Source organism: Microtus pennsylvanicus, chromosome 5 (genome assembly GCF_037038515.1).
Source record: "Microtus pennsylvanicus isolate mMicPen1 chromosome 5, mMicPen1.hap1, whole genome shotgun sequence".
Lineage (NCBI taxonomy): Eukaryota > Metazoa > Chordata > Mammalia > Rodentia > Cricetidae > Microtus > Microtus pennsylvanicus.
Genome location: NC_134583.1, coordinates 46,698,105 through 46,713,746, shown reverse-complemented (window position 1 = coordinate 46,713,746; position 15,642 = coordinate 46,698,105). Strand labels below are relative to the sequence as shown.

Sequence of the window (15,642 nt, the reverse complement as noted above, 5' to 3'; positions counted from 1 at the left end):
GTTTGCCGTGGCCAGAGGTCTGTATTAGGTAAGAAGGGGTTACAGAAATCTGTAGTCTGGAAGGAGGGGCTGCTTTTACCCAGGGGATTCACCTGGCCTGCATCCTTCCCCATAAGGCTGTTTCGGCTGAACTTTTGTCTCCTACTATTGATTCACCTCTCATTCAGAAAGTGTGTCGGTCATGAACTATGCTAAATAATTATAGTGCAAAGTGTGATAAGAACCTGGACCGCACTGTGCGTGAGCTTCTCTCGTCATCATCTTCACCAGTCTCTGCATGTGGAGCCAACCTAATTCACAGATTAGGCAAATTAACGTTTAGATTGGATTCAAAGTATTGCTTTTTTTAAAAAAAAGTGTGTATGTGTGTATGTAGTGGTATATGTGCACATGTGTGTTCAGGCACATGTGCCTTTGTATGTTCTATCGCTCTTCTTCTTCTTTTGAGATGGGGTCTCTTACTAGGCCTGGAGCTAGGTCAGTGGCCAGCAAGCCCCACTGATCCTCTTGTCTCTTCTCCCCATGGTGCAGGACTTATAGGCATATGTGTAGATTCTCGGATTTTTTTGTGTGGGTTTTGAAATCTGAACTCAGTTCCTAGTGCTTGAGCAATGCTTGTGCCACAAGTACTTTTTTTTACACTTAGAGCTATCTCTCCAGCCTCCCTACACCTAGCGCACATTTTCTATCGCAAGTGTAAGATAAGGTCACAGACACACCTATGCTCAGGGATTAGAAAGTCCTAGAGAAGAGCAAAATCAATCAAGATCAGAGGATCCAGGGTCATGGGTTCCCATAGTCATTCATGTAAGTCATCTGAGTTCGCACATCTATAGGTATTTCTCTGAGTGTGTGGGCGGGGGAGGGGTGTGTGTGTGACCAGAGACAAGACCTGCCCTGCCCTGCCCTGCCCTTCAGGAGCCTCCAATCCAGTGCAGAAGCATACACGTGAACACATCTGGACTGCTCAGTGACTTGTTACTTGTGGTAGATGCTGTGGGTTTGTCATAGAAGAATCCACAGAAGGTTTAAACTGGATCTTAAAATTTAATAACAGGGGACCACATGGACACGATTCTTAGAAGGTATCTTACAAAGCAAGAAAGAATTGAGGAACATAATGGCATAGAGTCTGGGAATGAAAAAGTGCGGAGGGAGAAACTACAGGTAGGGACCGTAAAAGAGACTGGCAGGACTCAGACCGCAAAGACACTAATGAAAAGTGGACTTTATGATGTGGGTCAGAAATTCTATGCTTAAAACAGGGGTCCTCTGAACCCTCAACCACAAGCCTGTGCAAACGTGTGTCTGCATATCTTTTGGGGTAACAGGGCAGCAGTTTTCTGCTGCCAAGAATCGGGGATCAGTGAGATCCCTCTATAGACCTGGTTAGGTAAGTGTGTAGCTCTCTCTGATGAGGTAGGGATGGAGCAGAAGAGGGCCCAAGTCTCCCTCCAAGGAGCAGAGAAATCAGAAAGGATCTGTTGCAGAAATGGAAAAGAGATAGATGACAAGGCTTAAGCTTGGGGTGGCAACAGTGTAGGAAAGCTAGAGCTGATATATACCTGGGTGACGTGGCCAGGTTTTAACAGCAAAGACTAAAGGGAGCTTTCAGATTTCCGGCTTTGAGGCGTGGATAGATGGTAGTGCTGTTCACGGGAAAGAAAATAGAGGTGAAGGCGTGGGGAGAGATGCCCAGCCAGACTATGAGGATGGCAAAAGGAGGCCTAGGACAGAGTCCTGAAAGACACTGGTTTTGAAGGCCTGGACGGAGAAGAAGAGCTTTTGAAGGAGCCTGAGGAGTGGATAGGGAAAAGTGTGGACGGAAACGGTGGTAAAACCAGGAGGAGTGGACCTCATGGAGTTAGTGGTCATTGATGCAGAATGATCCAGTAAAAGGAAGATTTGACGGGCTCAGCGGGAGAGGTGTCACAGAAAGCGAAGGAGGTGGAAGGTGACAGGGGGGACATGTGAAACAGCCTTACAGGGACTGTCCTTCCCTCCTGCAGCTGCCTCCCATCAGCCTCTGCTCCACCTCGCCACTGATTCGGCTCTTGCTAGTCACTAAAAAACTTCCTTCTCCTTGAACTTCAGTCACCTTTGAAACCCTCGTTTCCTTAGAGGGTTCCCAGAGCCACCTCCCCTCTCTGGTTTTATTTCTCAGTGTCTGACACCTAAGGATATGTTGTTCGACTGGTCATTTCCACCAGAAACTTGCCCATCACTCTTGATATCTAGTCCCCCATCCCATGCCTTCAAGCAGCCATCAAGCCCTACCCATTCTACCCCAGCCCCTTCCCCACAAACTTATTCATCACTCCCCATTTGTATTGCTGACGCTTCCAGACCAGCATGGAAACAGTGCCATACCGAACCCTCCTCCCTGCCCTATCTGTATGTGCTTGTTTTGTGTGTAAGTCATTGTGGCATTTGTTGAAATGCTTCAATGCCTTCCTTTTGCACTTAGGGTAATTCAGAACCTTCAATATGCTATGCGTAAGTCCCTGCCCTTTTTATACTCTCTGTGCCAACACTGCACCTCACAGGTGATGCTTCCCAACCATTCCTAGACATTCTCCACCCTTCTTCTCATGTGGACTCAAAGTCCTTCCAAACTCTGTTTACTCTTCCAGAATTATTCTTCTGTATCCTTCACTTCTGCCCACCATTGCATAGCTGATACCTACTAATCATTTGGCTCTCAAGTTGAATGTCACTGCCTCGTAATAGCTCCCTGTGACTCTGTTAAGCCCCTTATGTCCTCTTCTGCTTCCAAGACTTCTCCCTAACCCTATCGTATTTGTGACTCATTGTTCAACTCATAGTTATAAGCTCCATGAAACCAGGACCTGTTTGCCTTGTTTGTAGTCAGCACTCATGTCTTATAGATTCGGGAGTGACGGAGGGCTAAAGGGCACTGAATGTTTTACTAGTATTAGTCCTGGGTGCAAAAAAAATATATGAAAAGATAGCTAATTTTAAGTTTAGAAATAGAAAAAGGAAGTTTGTAGGCATTCAGACCTGAAAAATAGGAGATGGAATAATCTGCTTAGAGATGAGGTTTAGGGGTTTGCCAGGGGGGCAGGCTGGAGGAGACTCCGGGGAATCCCAAAGTGCAGCATCCCAAAGAGGGCTGGAAATGGATGAGGTGCTGCTCAAGCCCCTGCTGTTACTGAGCGTGTCTGAGATTTGGTGTGGCCCAGTCTCTCGGACCTCTTAATCCTTCCCCCAGTAGTGACCTTTTCCCTCTGCTTTTCTCTTAGGTCAGGGAGCCTGCACTGCAACTAGAGCCCAAGTTGGATCTGATCCAAATCCTGAAATCAAGTTGGGCTACGAGTCTGGTCTGGAGCTGGAGTTCCAGCTGGACTGCCCCTGCCATGGAGAAGGAGCTGGGTGTTGCACTCTCCTGCCCTGGCATGAAGAGCCTCAGGACTCTCCTGCTGCTGCCGCTGCTGATGCTGTTGGGGGCTAGAGTGCCGGGAACCTGGGCTCAAGCAGGGAGCCTGGACCTACAGATAGACGAGGAACAACCAGCAGGCACACTGATCGGAGACATCAGTGCGGGGCTTCCACAAGACACAGCACCTCCTCCCATGTACTTCATCTCTGCCCAGGAAGGCAGTGGTGTAGGCACAGACCTTGCTATTGATGAGCACAGTGGGGTGGTCCGTACAGCTCGTGTCCTAGACCGTGAGCGGAGAGACCGCTACCGCTTCACTGCAGTCACTCCTGATGGTGCCACCGTAGAAGTGACAGTGCGAGTAGCTGATATCAATGACCATGCGCCAGCTTTCCCTCAGGCTCGGGCTGCCCTGCAGATACCTGAACATACAGCTCTTGGTACACGCTACCCTCTGGAGCCTGCTCGTGATGCAGACGCTGGCCGCCTAGGAACCCAAGGCTATGCATTGTCTGGTGATGGGGCTGGAGAGACCTTCAGACTGGAGACACGTCCTGGTCCTGACGGAGCTCCAGTGCCTGAGCTGGTAGTTGCTGGAGAACTGGACCGGGAGAACCGCTCACACTACATGTTGCAGCTAGAGGCGTACGATGGTGGCTCACCCCCCCGGAGAGCCCAGGCCCTGCTGGATGTGACTCTGCTGGATATCAATGACCATGCTCCAGCTTTCAATCAAAGCCGGTACCATGCTGTGGTTTCTGAGAGTCTGGCCCCTGGCAGTCCTGTCCTGCAAGTGTTTGCATCTGATGCTGATGCTGGTGCCAATGGAGCTGTGATTTATGAGATCAACAGGAGACAGAGTGAAGGTGATGGACCCTTCTCCATTGATTCACACACGGGGCTTCTGAGGTTGGAGCGACCCTTGGACTTTGAGCAAAGGCGAGTCCATGAACTGGTGGTACAGGCACGGGATGGTGGGGCTCACCCAGAGCTGGGCTCAGCTTTTGTGACAGTGCACGTGCGAGATGCCAATGACAATCAGCCCTCCATGACTGTCATCTTCCTGAGTGCTGATGGCTCCCCCCGTGTGTCTGAGGCTGCCCCCCCTGGACAGCTTGTTGCTCGAATCTCGGTTTCAGATCCAGATGATGGTGACTTTGCTCACGTCAATGTGTCCCTGGAGGGTGGAGAAGGCCATTTTGCCCTGAGTACCCAGGACAGCGTCATTTATCTGGTGTGTGTGGCTCGGAGACTGGATCGGGAGGAGAGGGATGTTTATAACTTGCGAGTTACAGCCACGGACTCAGGCTCACCCCCACTACGGGCTGAAGCTGCCTTCGTGCTACATGTCACTGATGTCAATGACAACGCACCTGCTTTCGACCGCCAGCTCTACCAGCCTGAGCCTCTGCCTGAAGTTGCACTGCCTGGCAGCTTCGTGGTACGGGTGACTGCCCGGGATCCTGACCAAGGTACCAATGGTCAGGTCACCTATAGTCTGGCTCCTGGCACGCACACTCACTGGTTTTCCATTGATCCCACCTCAGGCATCATTACCACAGCTGCCACGCTGGACTATGAGCTAGAACCTCAGCCACAGCTTATTGTGGTGGCCACGGACGGGGGCCTGCCCCCTTTAGCCTCCTCTGCCACAGTTAGTGTGGCCTTACAAGACGTAAATGACAACGAGCCCCAGTTCCAGAGGACTTTCTACAACGCCTCCCTGCCTGAAGGTACCCAGCCTGGAACCTGTTTCCTGCAGGTGGGTAGGCCCTGCAGAGTGTGGGCAAGAAAAGAGTAGGTCTGAGGGCCACAGAGGACCTCAGAGCAGGAGCCTAGCTTGGCAAGTGTTGACAGTGACGGAAGCCGGAGGGTTTGGTCCTGTTTCTGAACTCCTGTCTGTGCAGATGGTGTAATGGGATGGTAAGAGTATGGTGCAAGGGCTGAGGCAGTAATCTCAGCAGTTAAGGAAATTACGATGGGATGTGGAAGAGAAGAGAGTGTGGTGTTCGGAAATGCTCTGCAAAGTCTCATAGCTGCAGAGGCGGGGCTGTTTCTGCACCCATATGGCTCCTATTTCCCGAGGGAGAGGTCGGCATTTATGGTGCCCTGGATGCTTAGTCCAATGTCAGGCTCTTCTCCAAGAGATCTCCATCCCTTCCCTTGCATGGGAGCCTTGATGAGACACATGGATTCAAGGACATGGATGAGAAATAATAAGAGCAATCTAGTAAGATCCTCATGTGCAGAGAAAGAAGGCCTCTCGGGAGAAGAGGAAAGAGATGGGGGAAACATGAACCTAAAGATGCAATCTGAGGCCATGTGCAGAAATCCTTAGCCACCATGTGTTAGGACTTTACTCAGAAAACAAAGGAGATCATTGCAGTTTGAGCCAGGAAGAGCACGACTAGGCTGTATTTTCTGTCCGTTTTAAAGTAGCTAACTTGCTCTAAGGGTGAAGGGTAGAAGGATCAATATGTGAGTGATGAGTCATGCCTGAGCACTCTAAGTCCAGCAATGTAAATGTGCTCAGAGCAGGGAACAAGAAATTGCTGATCTCAGGCAGGACCCAGTCTAGACAGGGAGATAGACCAATAACTACATAAAGAGCTTTGGAAGCCCAGAGGAAGGACCCAGAAGAACTAACGATACTTTGCTTAATGAATAGTGTGTGTTGTGTGGACACAGACACTTGGTCTGCAGAAAGCTATTGGATACACCACAATGTTAAGGCTATATTGTTCGGTCTGGCCTCAGTTATACAGATGGAAAAGACTTGTTGGGAGAGAAGACAAAATAGTTAGTGGCCTAGATCGCAGGCTTGTCTTTTTCTTAAAAATCATAGGAAGCTCAACATGTCTTTTGGAAAGATGGCTTTGGTGGCACCTTGAAGTATAGCTGCAAGAGAGAAGACTGAGGGCAGGGAGGTCTCTTAAGAGACCAGTGCTTGATGTATGGCCAACCCAAGTGTCTTCTTGGGCTGTCTGCTGGCCCAGACTTCTAGGCTAGTGCCTAGCTCTGGCTGATCACTTGCCTTCTGGCCAGATCCTGGATGTTTGCCTGCTTGCTGCTGTCTGGCTCCCACCACCCACTCTCACATGTGTGTGCTCTTTTGGCCAGGACCAGTGGGTTATTGCTTCCAAACTTTTCCTCTCCCTGCTACAGCAACTTTCCAGGTGGTTTCCTGGAGTTTTTGCTGTTAAAAACAATGAAGGAAAGATAAAAATGCCCACTGGGAGTTCATAACTGTTACAAAGTCTTAACACTTGATTTATTGAATGTACATTTGTTAAATATCCACCACATATGCCCAGTCACTGTACTAGGGATAAAAAATATAATAATAAATAAACCCACACTGAATAAGCCTTAATTTGCAAATAAACAGCTTATTGAAATAAGAAAGCTTCCACGATGGGGCAATAGGCAGTATGGATTTTTCCTAAAGCACAGGAACTTTTGACTTCATGCGGTGACCAGACAGGTGAAAGGCTCCAAGCTAGGTGACAGCTACAGAGGAGAGAACCTGACTTGCTTGAGGGGATCCAAGTCATTCAGTTTTGCTGGAGCTTGAGATGTGAGAAGAGAAAATGAGACTATGTGGGAAGGTCGGCCAGGGAAAAACCCACACCACGCCAGGGAATTTGTTTTTCTTATGTAAAATATTGAAGTTTCTTTTTCAGTACAGAGGTAAAATGATCAAATTTGTCTCTCAAGTGGCTGTCAGTATAGGCCAGTGGTTTACGACTGGAGGCAGGTTTACCTTCCAGAGGAGACAGTCAGCAATAGTTAGACATTTTGTATTGCTATAAGTGATGAGATGTTCCCAGTATCCAGTGGAGCAATGGTCCAGGGTGCTGATAACCATGATATAAAGCATACAGTAGTAACCAGAACTTAAAAAATAATCTGGAGCCGGGCGGTGGTGGCGCACGCCTGTAATCCCAGCACTTGGGAGGCAGAGACAGGCGGATCTCTGTGAGTTCGAGACCAGCCTGGTCTACCAAGGGAGTTCCAGGACAGGCTCCAAAGCCACAGAGAAACCCTGTCTCAAAAAACCAAAAAAAAAAAAAAACAAAAACAAAAAAACTAATAATCTGGCCTAAAATGTCAGAAATATCAAGGTTGAAAACCCTTAATTTAGAGTTAATGGGTTGGAGGGTCAGGCACCTATAAAAAATGAATCAGAATAATCCAAGGGAAAATAGCTCAGATGGAGAGACGCACTCAGTAGAAGGGTGCTAATGAAGACCTATTGAATCCCTGACTGATTGATATACCAGGCAAGGGAAAGGGAAGAATTAACTCCTGGCTTGAGCGAGCAAATGGAAGAGGCAGCAAGTTTGAAAGGATCATGGGTTTAGTATTGGACAGTTCAGATTTCAGATCACAGTGGGACAGCCAGGTGGAGATAGTGAACAGGCATCTGGATGTACAAGTTTTCAGCCTAGGGGAATAGTTCCCTAAGCTTGAAGCTTACCAGAGATGTTTCCTGAGGCTGAGAAAGTGAAAGAGGCCTGTCAGGTGAAAAAAAAAAAAAAGGCAAAGGAGAGAGTTCGAGGAACAGGATGAATAAAAGCAGCCAGAGTCCAGTAAATGGAGAAGGCCAGCGGTGAGGGTGGACCAACAGGAGGAAAGCAGATTATGATAGTAGCAAGAAATTAGAACAAGGGACGCACACAGGAAGAATGTCAGGATGGGAAGCTACAGTTAAGTTCAGGGTCTTTCTTCTGTCCTTGAAATGGTGCATCTGATGAGAGCCAGGGGCCAAGTGTAGGTAAGAGGAGAGGCTTGAGCTTCTTACAGCCTTGAGCCAGCATGGGAGACGGAGCTGAGAACCTACTGAAAACAGTCTGCATTTACAGAGAAACCTCTGAGCAGGGGGTCAGGAAATTCACTTCTGCCTTGGTCATTTCCAGTCAAAGGCCTCTGCGCCTTTTGGGGGTCACTTCCTGACAACTTCCCCCCACCACTGTTTATTGCTTTCTTCCTGCAACAGAGTCAGAGGGCAGAGGTGTTCAACAGCTCCTGAAGGCAGCTGCAGCTGCGCTGTTGCCTATGGGGACAGATTCAAAGGGGGAAGTCTGTCTCCTGGGATATCCGGGCCCACAGCCACCGTGAAGAGCTGGAGCAAGAGCTGTTTCTAGGGTTCAGCCATGGCAGGGTCTTAATGTCTCTCGGGAGGATAAACAATGGCACAGATCATTTCTGTCAAGGGCCTGGGCAACAATTAGAAGTCCTTGGCCAGCTTTCTTTCTGAGCACATTTTCTGGCTGAGAAGGGGAACTCTGCAGCTTCCTCTTGCAGCGTATCATGACCCTGAGGTCTCTCTACCCACAAAGAGCACTTTGTCACAGCCTGCAGCAGTCAGCCACCAGCTCACCCGCTATGGAGGGCCTAGTGTGCACCCAGTGTGTAAAACTGAGCATGAAAGAAAGTTTTCTTTATAAAGCAGGGTGATTGGATGTCCATTCGCTCCATGTACGAATATGCACAGAGCGTATACTGTGTACCTGGCCCTGTCCTAGGCTAAAGTGCATGAGTCCCATCCAGAAACCATGGAGCAGACCCTGTAGTGATCAGATTCAACTGTGTAAAGAACACTCTTAGTAAAGATTAGACATACAAGCTGGGATTGGTGGTATACTTGCGATCCTGGCACTTAGAAGGGTGAGCCTGAGCAGAATAGTGAGATCTCCATATCAAAACAAAACAACAGTCTCCACACACAAGATTCGACTTAAAATATCAATCTTAGTAACTATTCATCAACCAGGTCTCTGATTTAGGTGATTAGGAGACTTTATGAGGATAGTTGTTTCCTGTAGTCTTCTGGAATTAAAGGTTGCTGCCCTTGGTACTCTGCTTTGCAGGTGATCCTTGTTATATGCATCGTTACATAACCCCAGGCACATGCAGAGACGGGTCACCTAATATGTAGGTTCCCAGCTTGAGGCTGCAACGGGTGACATTTCGCTTCTTGTCTCATCTCTCTTTCTGTGACCAAGTGTCCTTTCTGAGCTCTGTTTTGGCGGCACGTTTTGTTGTTTTTGTGCTTTCTGTTAGCTATTTTGTTGTTTAAAACAATCCCCAAGTAGACCCGTAGAGCTCTGCCTAGTGCAGTAGAAGACTGCGATGTGCCTTTTAGAATAAATTACATGCATTAGATCAGCTTTGGTCAAACGGGAGTTAGAGTATCTAAGTATACCGTGGCTGCATCTTTACTGTATTGTGTCTGTGAAGTCAATGTTAATGAATCAACGCTATATATTAAAGTGTCTTCAAGCACACATCAAACAAGGTTTCATATTGATGGCTGCAGCTGCGCTGCTGCCCACAGGGATTCATGCAGAAGAAAGTCTGTCTCCTCGGATATCTGGGCCCACAGCCACAGTAAAGAGCTGTTTCCAAGGTTCAGCCTTGGCAGAGTCTTATTTGCCATTTAACAAAAAACAATTGTAACCAGAGCCTCCCAGAAACCTAAGTGGTGGGATCTGGCCTGCGGTTGGGTTTTGGTCCGCGTTCTAGTCCTCTGTGTGTGCCATCCAAGGTCTTTGGGCACCAGCAGTGCTTCCTAATCTCCATTTAGCTCTAACTTTTCTGACCAGCAAGAGGAGGCATCACTTACCCCAGCCTCTCCCCAGGTGACAGCCACAGATGCTGACAGTGGTCCATTTAGCGTCCTCTCCTATTCCTTGGGTGCTGGGCTTGGAGCTTCTGGATCTCCCCCATTCCACATTGATGCCCACAGTGGTGATGTATGTACCACCCGGACCCTGGATCGTGACCAGGGACCTTCAAGCTTTGACTTCACGGTGACAGCTATTGATGGGGTAAGTAAATGGACCTTGGCCAGAGATATTGGGGTAGAGTTCTCACCGAGGCTAGACAAGGCCTACTGACTGATGATTGCATGTTCCACCAGGGAGGCCTCAAGTCTATAGTGTATGTGAAGGTGTTTGTGGCTGACGAGAACGACAACCCACCTCAGTTCTACCCACGGGAGTATGCCGCCAGTCTGAGTGCTCAGAGCACACCAGGCACAGCTGTGCTGAGGGTGCATGCCCATGACCCGGACCAGGGACCCCATGGGCGACTGTCCTACCACATCCTGGCTGGCAATAGTCCCCCACTCTTTGCACTGGACACACATTCAGGTGAGGAGCCTCCCATCACCAACACCTGCTATCAGTCCCCTCTTCCCACCTGTCCAAATGATACAACACCTCCTCTTTCCAGGACCTTTCCCTGTTCTTTCCCTCACCTACTTTTGCTTCTCTTTCTTCTCCAGGGCTGCTGACAGTAGCCTGGCCCTTGGCCAGACGGGCTAACTCTGTGGTGCAGCTGGAGATTGGGGCTCAGGATGGAGGTGGTCTGCAAGCAGAACCCACTGCCCGAGTCAACATCAGCATTGTGCCTGGAACCCCCACACCACCTATATTTGACCAACTACAATATGTTTTTTCGGTGCCAGAGGATGTGGCACCAGGCACCAGTGTGGGCATAGTCCAGGCACACAACCCAGCAGGTATCAGATATCCCAGTACAGTCTTTGATACCATCTCAGGGTGACCCTACAGCAGCACACCACTGGAAGCTCTAACACAAAACAGTGTGGCACACGAATGCCACCTTAATGCCGATTTTCTTGCCAACACCTGCCCCTTTCTCGATGCTCAATAAAGCACAAAGGTGGGAACTGTTCTTCTTGGTATCAAGAGGTGACCCCTACCTCTTTCCTGATGTTTCTCTCTTTCTCCCTAGGTCGCTTAGGGCCTGTGACCCTCACCCTATCAGGTGGGGACCCCCACGGGCTCTTCTCCCTAGATTCACCCTCAGGGCTATTAAAAACACTTCGCCCTCTGGACCGGGAGCTTCTGGGACCTGTCCTAGAGCTAGAAGTTCAAGCAGGCAGTGGAATCCCCCCAGCTTTTGCTGTGGCTCGGGTCCGTGTGCTGCTGGATGACGTGAATGACAACTCTCCTGCCTTCCCTGCACCTGAAGACACCGTGTTACTGCCGCAAAGCACCGCTCCAGGGACTCCCATCTATACCCTGCGTGCCCTAGACCCTGACTCAGGAGCTAACAGTCGGGTCACCTTTAGTCTACTTGCTGGAGGTGATGGAGTGTTCACTGTGGACCCCATCACAGGTCACGTCCGGCTTATGAGACCTCTGGGGCCTCCAGGGGGACCAGCACATGAGTTGGAGGTGGAGGCCCGGGATGGAGGCTCCCCACCACGCACCAGCCACTTTCGGCTTCGTGTGGTGACACAGGACTTGGGAATCCATGGGCTGGCTCCACGGTTTGACAGCCCTATCTACCGTGTGGACTTGCCCTCAGGCACTACCACTGGAACTCAGATCTTGCAAGTACAAGCCCAGGCACCAGATGGGAGCCCTGTCACTTATCATCTTGCAACAGATGGAGCCAGTAACCCCTTTGGCCTGGAACCACAGAGTGGGTGGCTATGGCTACGGGCAGCACTGGACCGGGAGTCCCAGGAATTATACACATTGAAGGTGATGGCTGTATCTGGTTCCAAAGCTGAATTGGGGCAACAAACAGGCACAGCCACTGTGAGGGTCAGCATCCTCAACCAAAATGACCACAGTCCCCGTTTGTCTGAAGAGCCCACCTTCCTGGCTGTAGCAGAGAATCAGCCTCCAGGGACCAGTGTAGGCCGAGTCTTTGCCACTGACAGAGATTCAGGACCTAATGGACGCTTGACCTACAGCCTCAAACAGCTATCAGAAGACAGTAAGGCCTTCCGCATCCACCCCCAGACCGGTAAGCACTGAGACCTCACAGCCTCATCTCCAGACTGGCAAATACCCAGACAAGATCCCCAGCCCAGATCTGGGCTGTAAGCATCAGGATTCAGCCTGGAGATTGGCCCTGGTACTTGCCCACACTCCCCAGCCACGGCTTATCTGTAGTTCCCAGGCTCTGAATCCTTAAACATCCATCTTCGCTTCCAGGAGAAGTAACTACCCTGCAGACGTTGGACCGAGAGCAGCAGAGCAGCTTCCAACTCCTGATACATGTGCAGGATGCGGGGAGTCCGCCCCGCAGCGCCACAGGCACGGTGCATGTGGCAGTGCTCGACCTCAATGACAACAGTCCCACCTTCCTGCAGGCTTCGGGGGCTGCTGGTGGGGGCCTCCCTGTACAGGTGAGTCAAGTGTCAGGAACACGGAGGGTCTCCCAGTTGAGCTGAGTATAGGTAAGAGAGACTGCCTCCTAGAACAGGTGTAGGACAAAAGGAAAACAGTTCCACCTATGAATGAATGCAAGCCAATTCTGGGTTATTTTAATCGCTGGAAGAAGACAACTGTAGGTGACTGTCTTCCCACAGGTGCCAGACCGTGTGCCTCCAGGAACACTGGTAACTACTCTGCAGGCCAAAGATCCAGATGAGGGGGAGAACGGAACCATCCTGTACACCTTAACTGGTATGACGGCAGAGAAGGGGAACCCTGGGAGTGATCAGGGCTCTCATGGCCTGCCTTGCGTTGGTTGCTAAAACCTCAATCCTTCCTCTTCTTGTCCCCAGGTCCTGGCTCCGAGCTCTTCTCTCTGCATCCTCACACGGGGGAGCTGCACACCGCAGAATCCCTGATTAGAGCAGAGCGGCCCCATTATGTCTTAACTCTGAGTGCTCACGACCAAGGCAGCCCCCCTCGAAGTGCCAGCCTCCAACTGCTGGTGCAGGTAATGCTGCCTTTCCAAAAGCCCCCTGGTCTGGCCTTCTGGGTCCCCTCCTATAGATCCAGCTTCTTGAGATCCTTGGACTCTTTGTCAGTCCAGTCTGACTAACCTTCCCTACTTCCCAAGATCCTCCTGATTCAGTTTTCCCTCCCGCTCTGGTGCGCAATAGGTGCTTCCCTCCACCCGCACGGTGGAGTCACCGGATTTCACAGAACCTGACCCGGTGGCAACGGTGCCTGTAGTCTTGACGGTGACAGCAGCTGAAGGACTTCGACCTGGATCCCTGTTGGGTTCGGTGGCTCCACAGGAACCAACCAGTGTGGGCGCACTCACCTACACTCTGGTGAGTGGCGCCGACCCCGAAGGCACCTTCGCCCTGGACTCGGTCTCAGGTCGCCTATACCTGGCGCGTTCCTTGGATTTCGAGGCCGGGCCGGCCTGGCGCGCACTCACGGTGCGCGCCGAGGGGCCGGGAGGCGCAGGCGCGCGGCTGTTGAGAGTGCAAGTGCGCGTGCAAGACGAGAACGAGCACGCTCCCACTTTCGCGCGAGACCCCCTGGCGCTGGCGCTACCTGAGAACCCTGAGCCCGGCGCCACGCTGTACACTTTCCGTGCATCGGACGCGGATGGCCCAGGTCCCAACAGCGACGTGCGATACCGCCTGCTGCGGCAGGAACCCCCGGTGCCCGCCCTGCGCTTGGATGCGCGCACTGGAGCGCTTAGCGCTCCGCGCGGCCTGGATCGCGAGACCACACCCGCGCTGCTGCTGCTCGTGGAAGCCACCGACCGGCCAACTAATGCCAGCCGTCGCCGGGCAGCGCGCGTTTCGGCACGCGTCTTTGTCACGGATGAAAACGACAACGCCCCGGTCTTTGCTTCCCCGTCACGGGTGCGCCTCCCGGAGGATCAGCCCCCCGGGCCCGCGGCGCTGCACGTGGTAGCTCGAGATCCAGACCTGGGGGAGGCTGCCCGCGTGTCTTATCGCCTTGCGGCTGGAGGGGATGGCCACTTCCAGCTACACGCTACCACTGGTGAGAGTTGGACCCCGGATGGGAGGCATGAAGGGTGGTGAAGTACAAGGAATGCTAAAATTGGCTACCGACCACTTTACTGTGGCCTAGGAGCCCTGTCCGTGGTGCGGCCTCTGGACCGTGAACAGCGAGCTGAGCACGTACTGACAGTAGTGGCCTTGGACCATGGTTCCCCGCCACGTTCATCCACTCAACTCCTGACTGTCAGTGTTGTTGACATCAACGACGAGGCGCCCGCTTTCCCTCAACAAGAATACAGCGTCCTTCTTCGTGAAAACAGTCCACCTGGCACGTCTCTGCTTACTCTGAAGGCAACGGACCCCGATCTTGGTAAGACCTGTGGGAATGAATTATGGGAGGGACCGAGTTGGGAGTGAATTGATAAAGGGATGGAGCAGGGAAATAAAAGATACACTTACCGTTTGCTCATCCTCCATGCTGCCTCTCCTTAGGGGCCAATGGGCAAGTGACTTATGGGGGTGTCTCTGGCAAGAGCTTCTCTCTGGACCCAAACACTGGAGTTCTCACGACTCTGAGGGCCCTGGATCGGGAGGAGCAGGAGGAGATCAACTTGACAGGTATACTGATTAACTTTGCAGTGCTTACTGTCACCACCAAGCCTTTTACGCCTCCTTTGGTCATACTACAGCCACTTAATAGAGGAGAGTATTGACATTAGCAGAGAGGTTAGGTGACTTGCTTAAGCTAATGGGTTGGAAGTGCTTGTGCTGAGAGTTGAGTTCAGGCTTTGATGCCTAATTGCTGTTTCTGTCACATCACCACTAACTGACGCTAGTTGCATGTAAACAGCATGGGATGCAGAAAGGAAAGGGGAGTTTTCTGACATATGTCATGTATGCCCATGTGTGTGCCCACATGTGTGCACATATGTGTACTGTGAAATAGACATTTTCTGCTGTATATGTGGACCTGGTGAACATGTGTGTGTGTGTGTGTGTGTGTGTGTGTGTGTGTGTGTGTGTTTCTCCATAGCATGAGGTAGGGTAAACCTTATTGATTTTGTTTCTCCGCAGTATATGCCCGGGACAGAGGCTTGCCACCCCTGTTAACTCATGCCATAGTTCGAGTGACTGTGGAAGATGAGAATGACCATACTCCAACCTTTGGGAACACCCATCTCTCCCTGGAAGTGCCCGAGGGCCAGGACCCCCAAACCCTTACCACCCTGCGCGCCTCTGATCCAGACAGGGGGCTCAATGGACGGCTACAGTACCGCATCCTGGGTGAGGGGCGTCCGGTGCCACACGGCCAGCACCTGCTTGCCCGGTTCTTGATGCTTCTTGGCCCTTGTCAGTTTGTGCCAATGCTTCGGTGTCTCTTTTCCCTTCTTGTGTCTTATTTTTTCCTGACGCTCTTGTTTTTTCATGACGCTCGGTGAATTCAAGTTACCTCTAGAGCATCTCCAGTTCTTTATCTTTCTCTACCCCTATTTTCTTTATCTTTTTCTTTTCTTGTCGCACAAAGTCAGTTGTTCTCAAA

General features: G+C 51.0%; 1 protein-coding gene across 1 annotated transcript in view; it reads left to right on the top strand.

Moving 5' to 3' along the window:
- The window catches only part of Dchs1 (dachsous cadherin-related 1), a 32,620-nt gene that overhangs the window by 9,798 nt on the left and 7,180 nt on the right, over window positions 1-15,642 (top strand). The window contains exons 2-13 of the mRNA XM_075971793.1: window positions 3,264-5,162; window positions 10,045-10,233; window positions 10,326-10,557; window positions 10,692-10,928; window positions 11,165-12,190; window positions 12,382-12,575; window positions 12,759-12,855; window positions 12,957-13,114; window positions 13,281-14,142; window positions 14,233-14,472; window positions 14,595-14,720; window positions 15,177-15,386. Coding sequence (XP_075827908.1) covers window positions 3,378-5,162; window positions 10,045-10,233; window positions 10,326-10,557; window positions 10,692-10,928; window positions 11,165-12,190; window positions 12,382-12,575; window positions 12,759-12,855; window positions 12,957-13,114; window positions 13,281-14,142; window positions 14,233-14,472; window positions 14,595-14,720; window positions 15,177-15,386 — 5,356 coding nt within the window. The 5' untranslated portion in view covers window positions 3,264-3,377. The remainder of the gene's footprint in view (window positions 1-3,263; window positions 5,163-10,044; window positions 10,234-10,325; window positions 10,558-10,691; window positions 10,929-11,164; window positions 12,191-12,381; window positions 12,576-12,758; window positions 12,856-12,956; window positions 13,115-13,280; window positions 14,143-14,232; window positions 14,473-14,594; window positions 14,721-15,176; window positions 15,387-15,642) is intronic.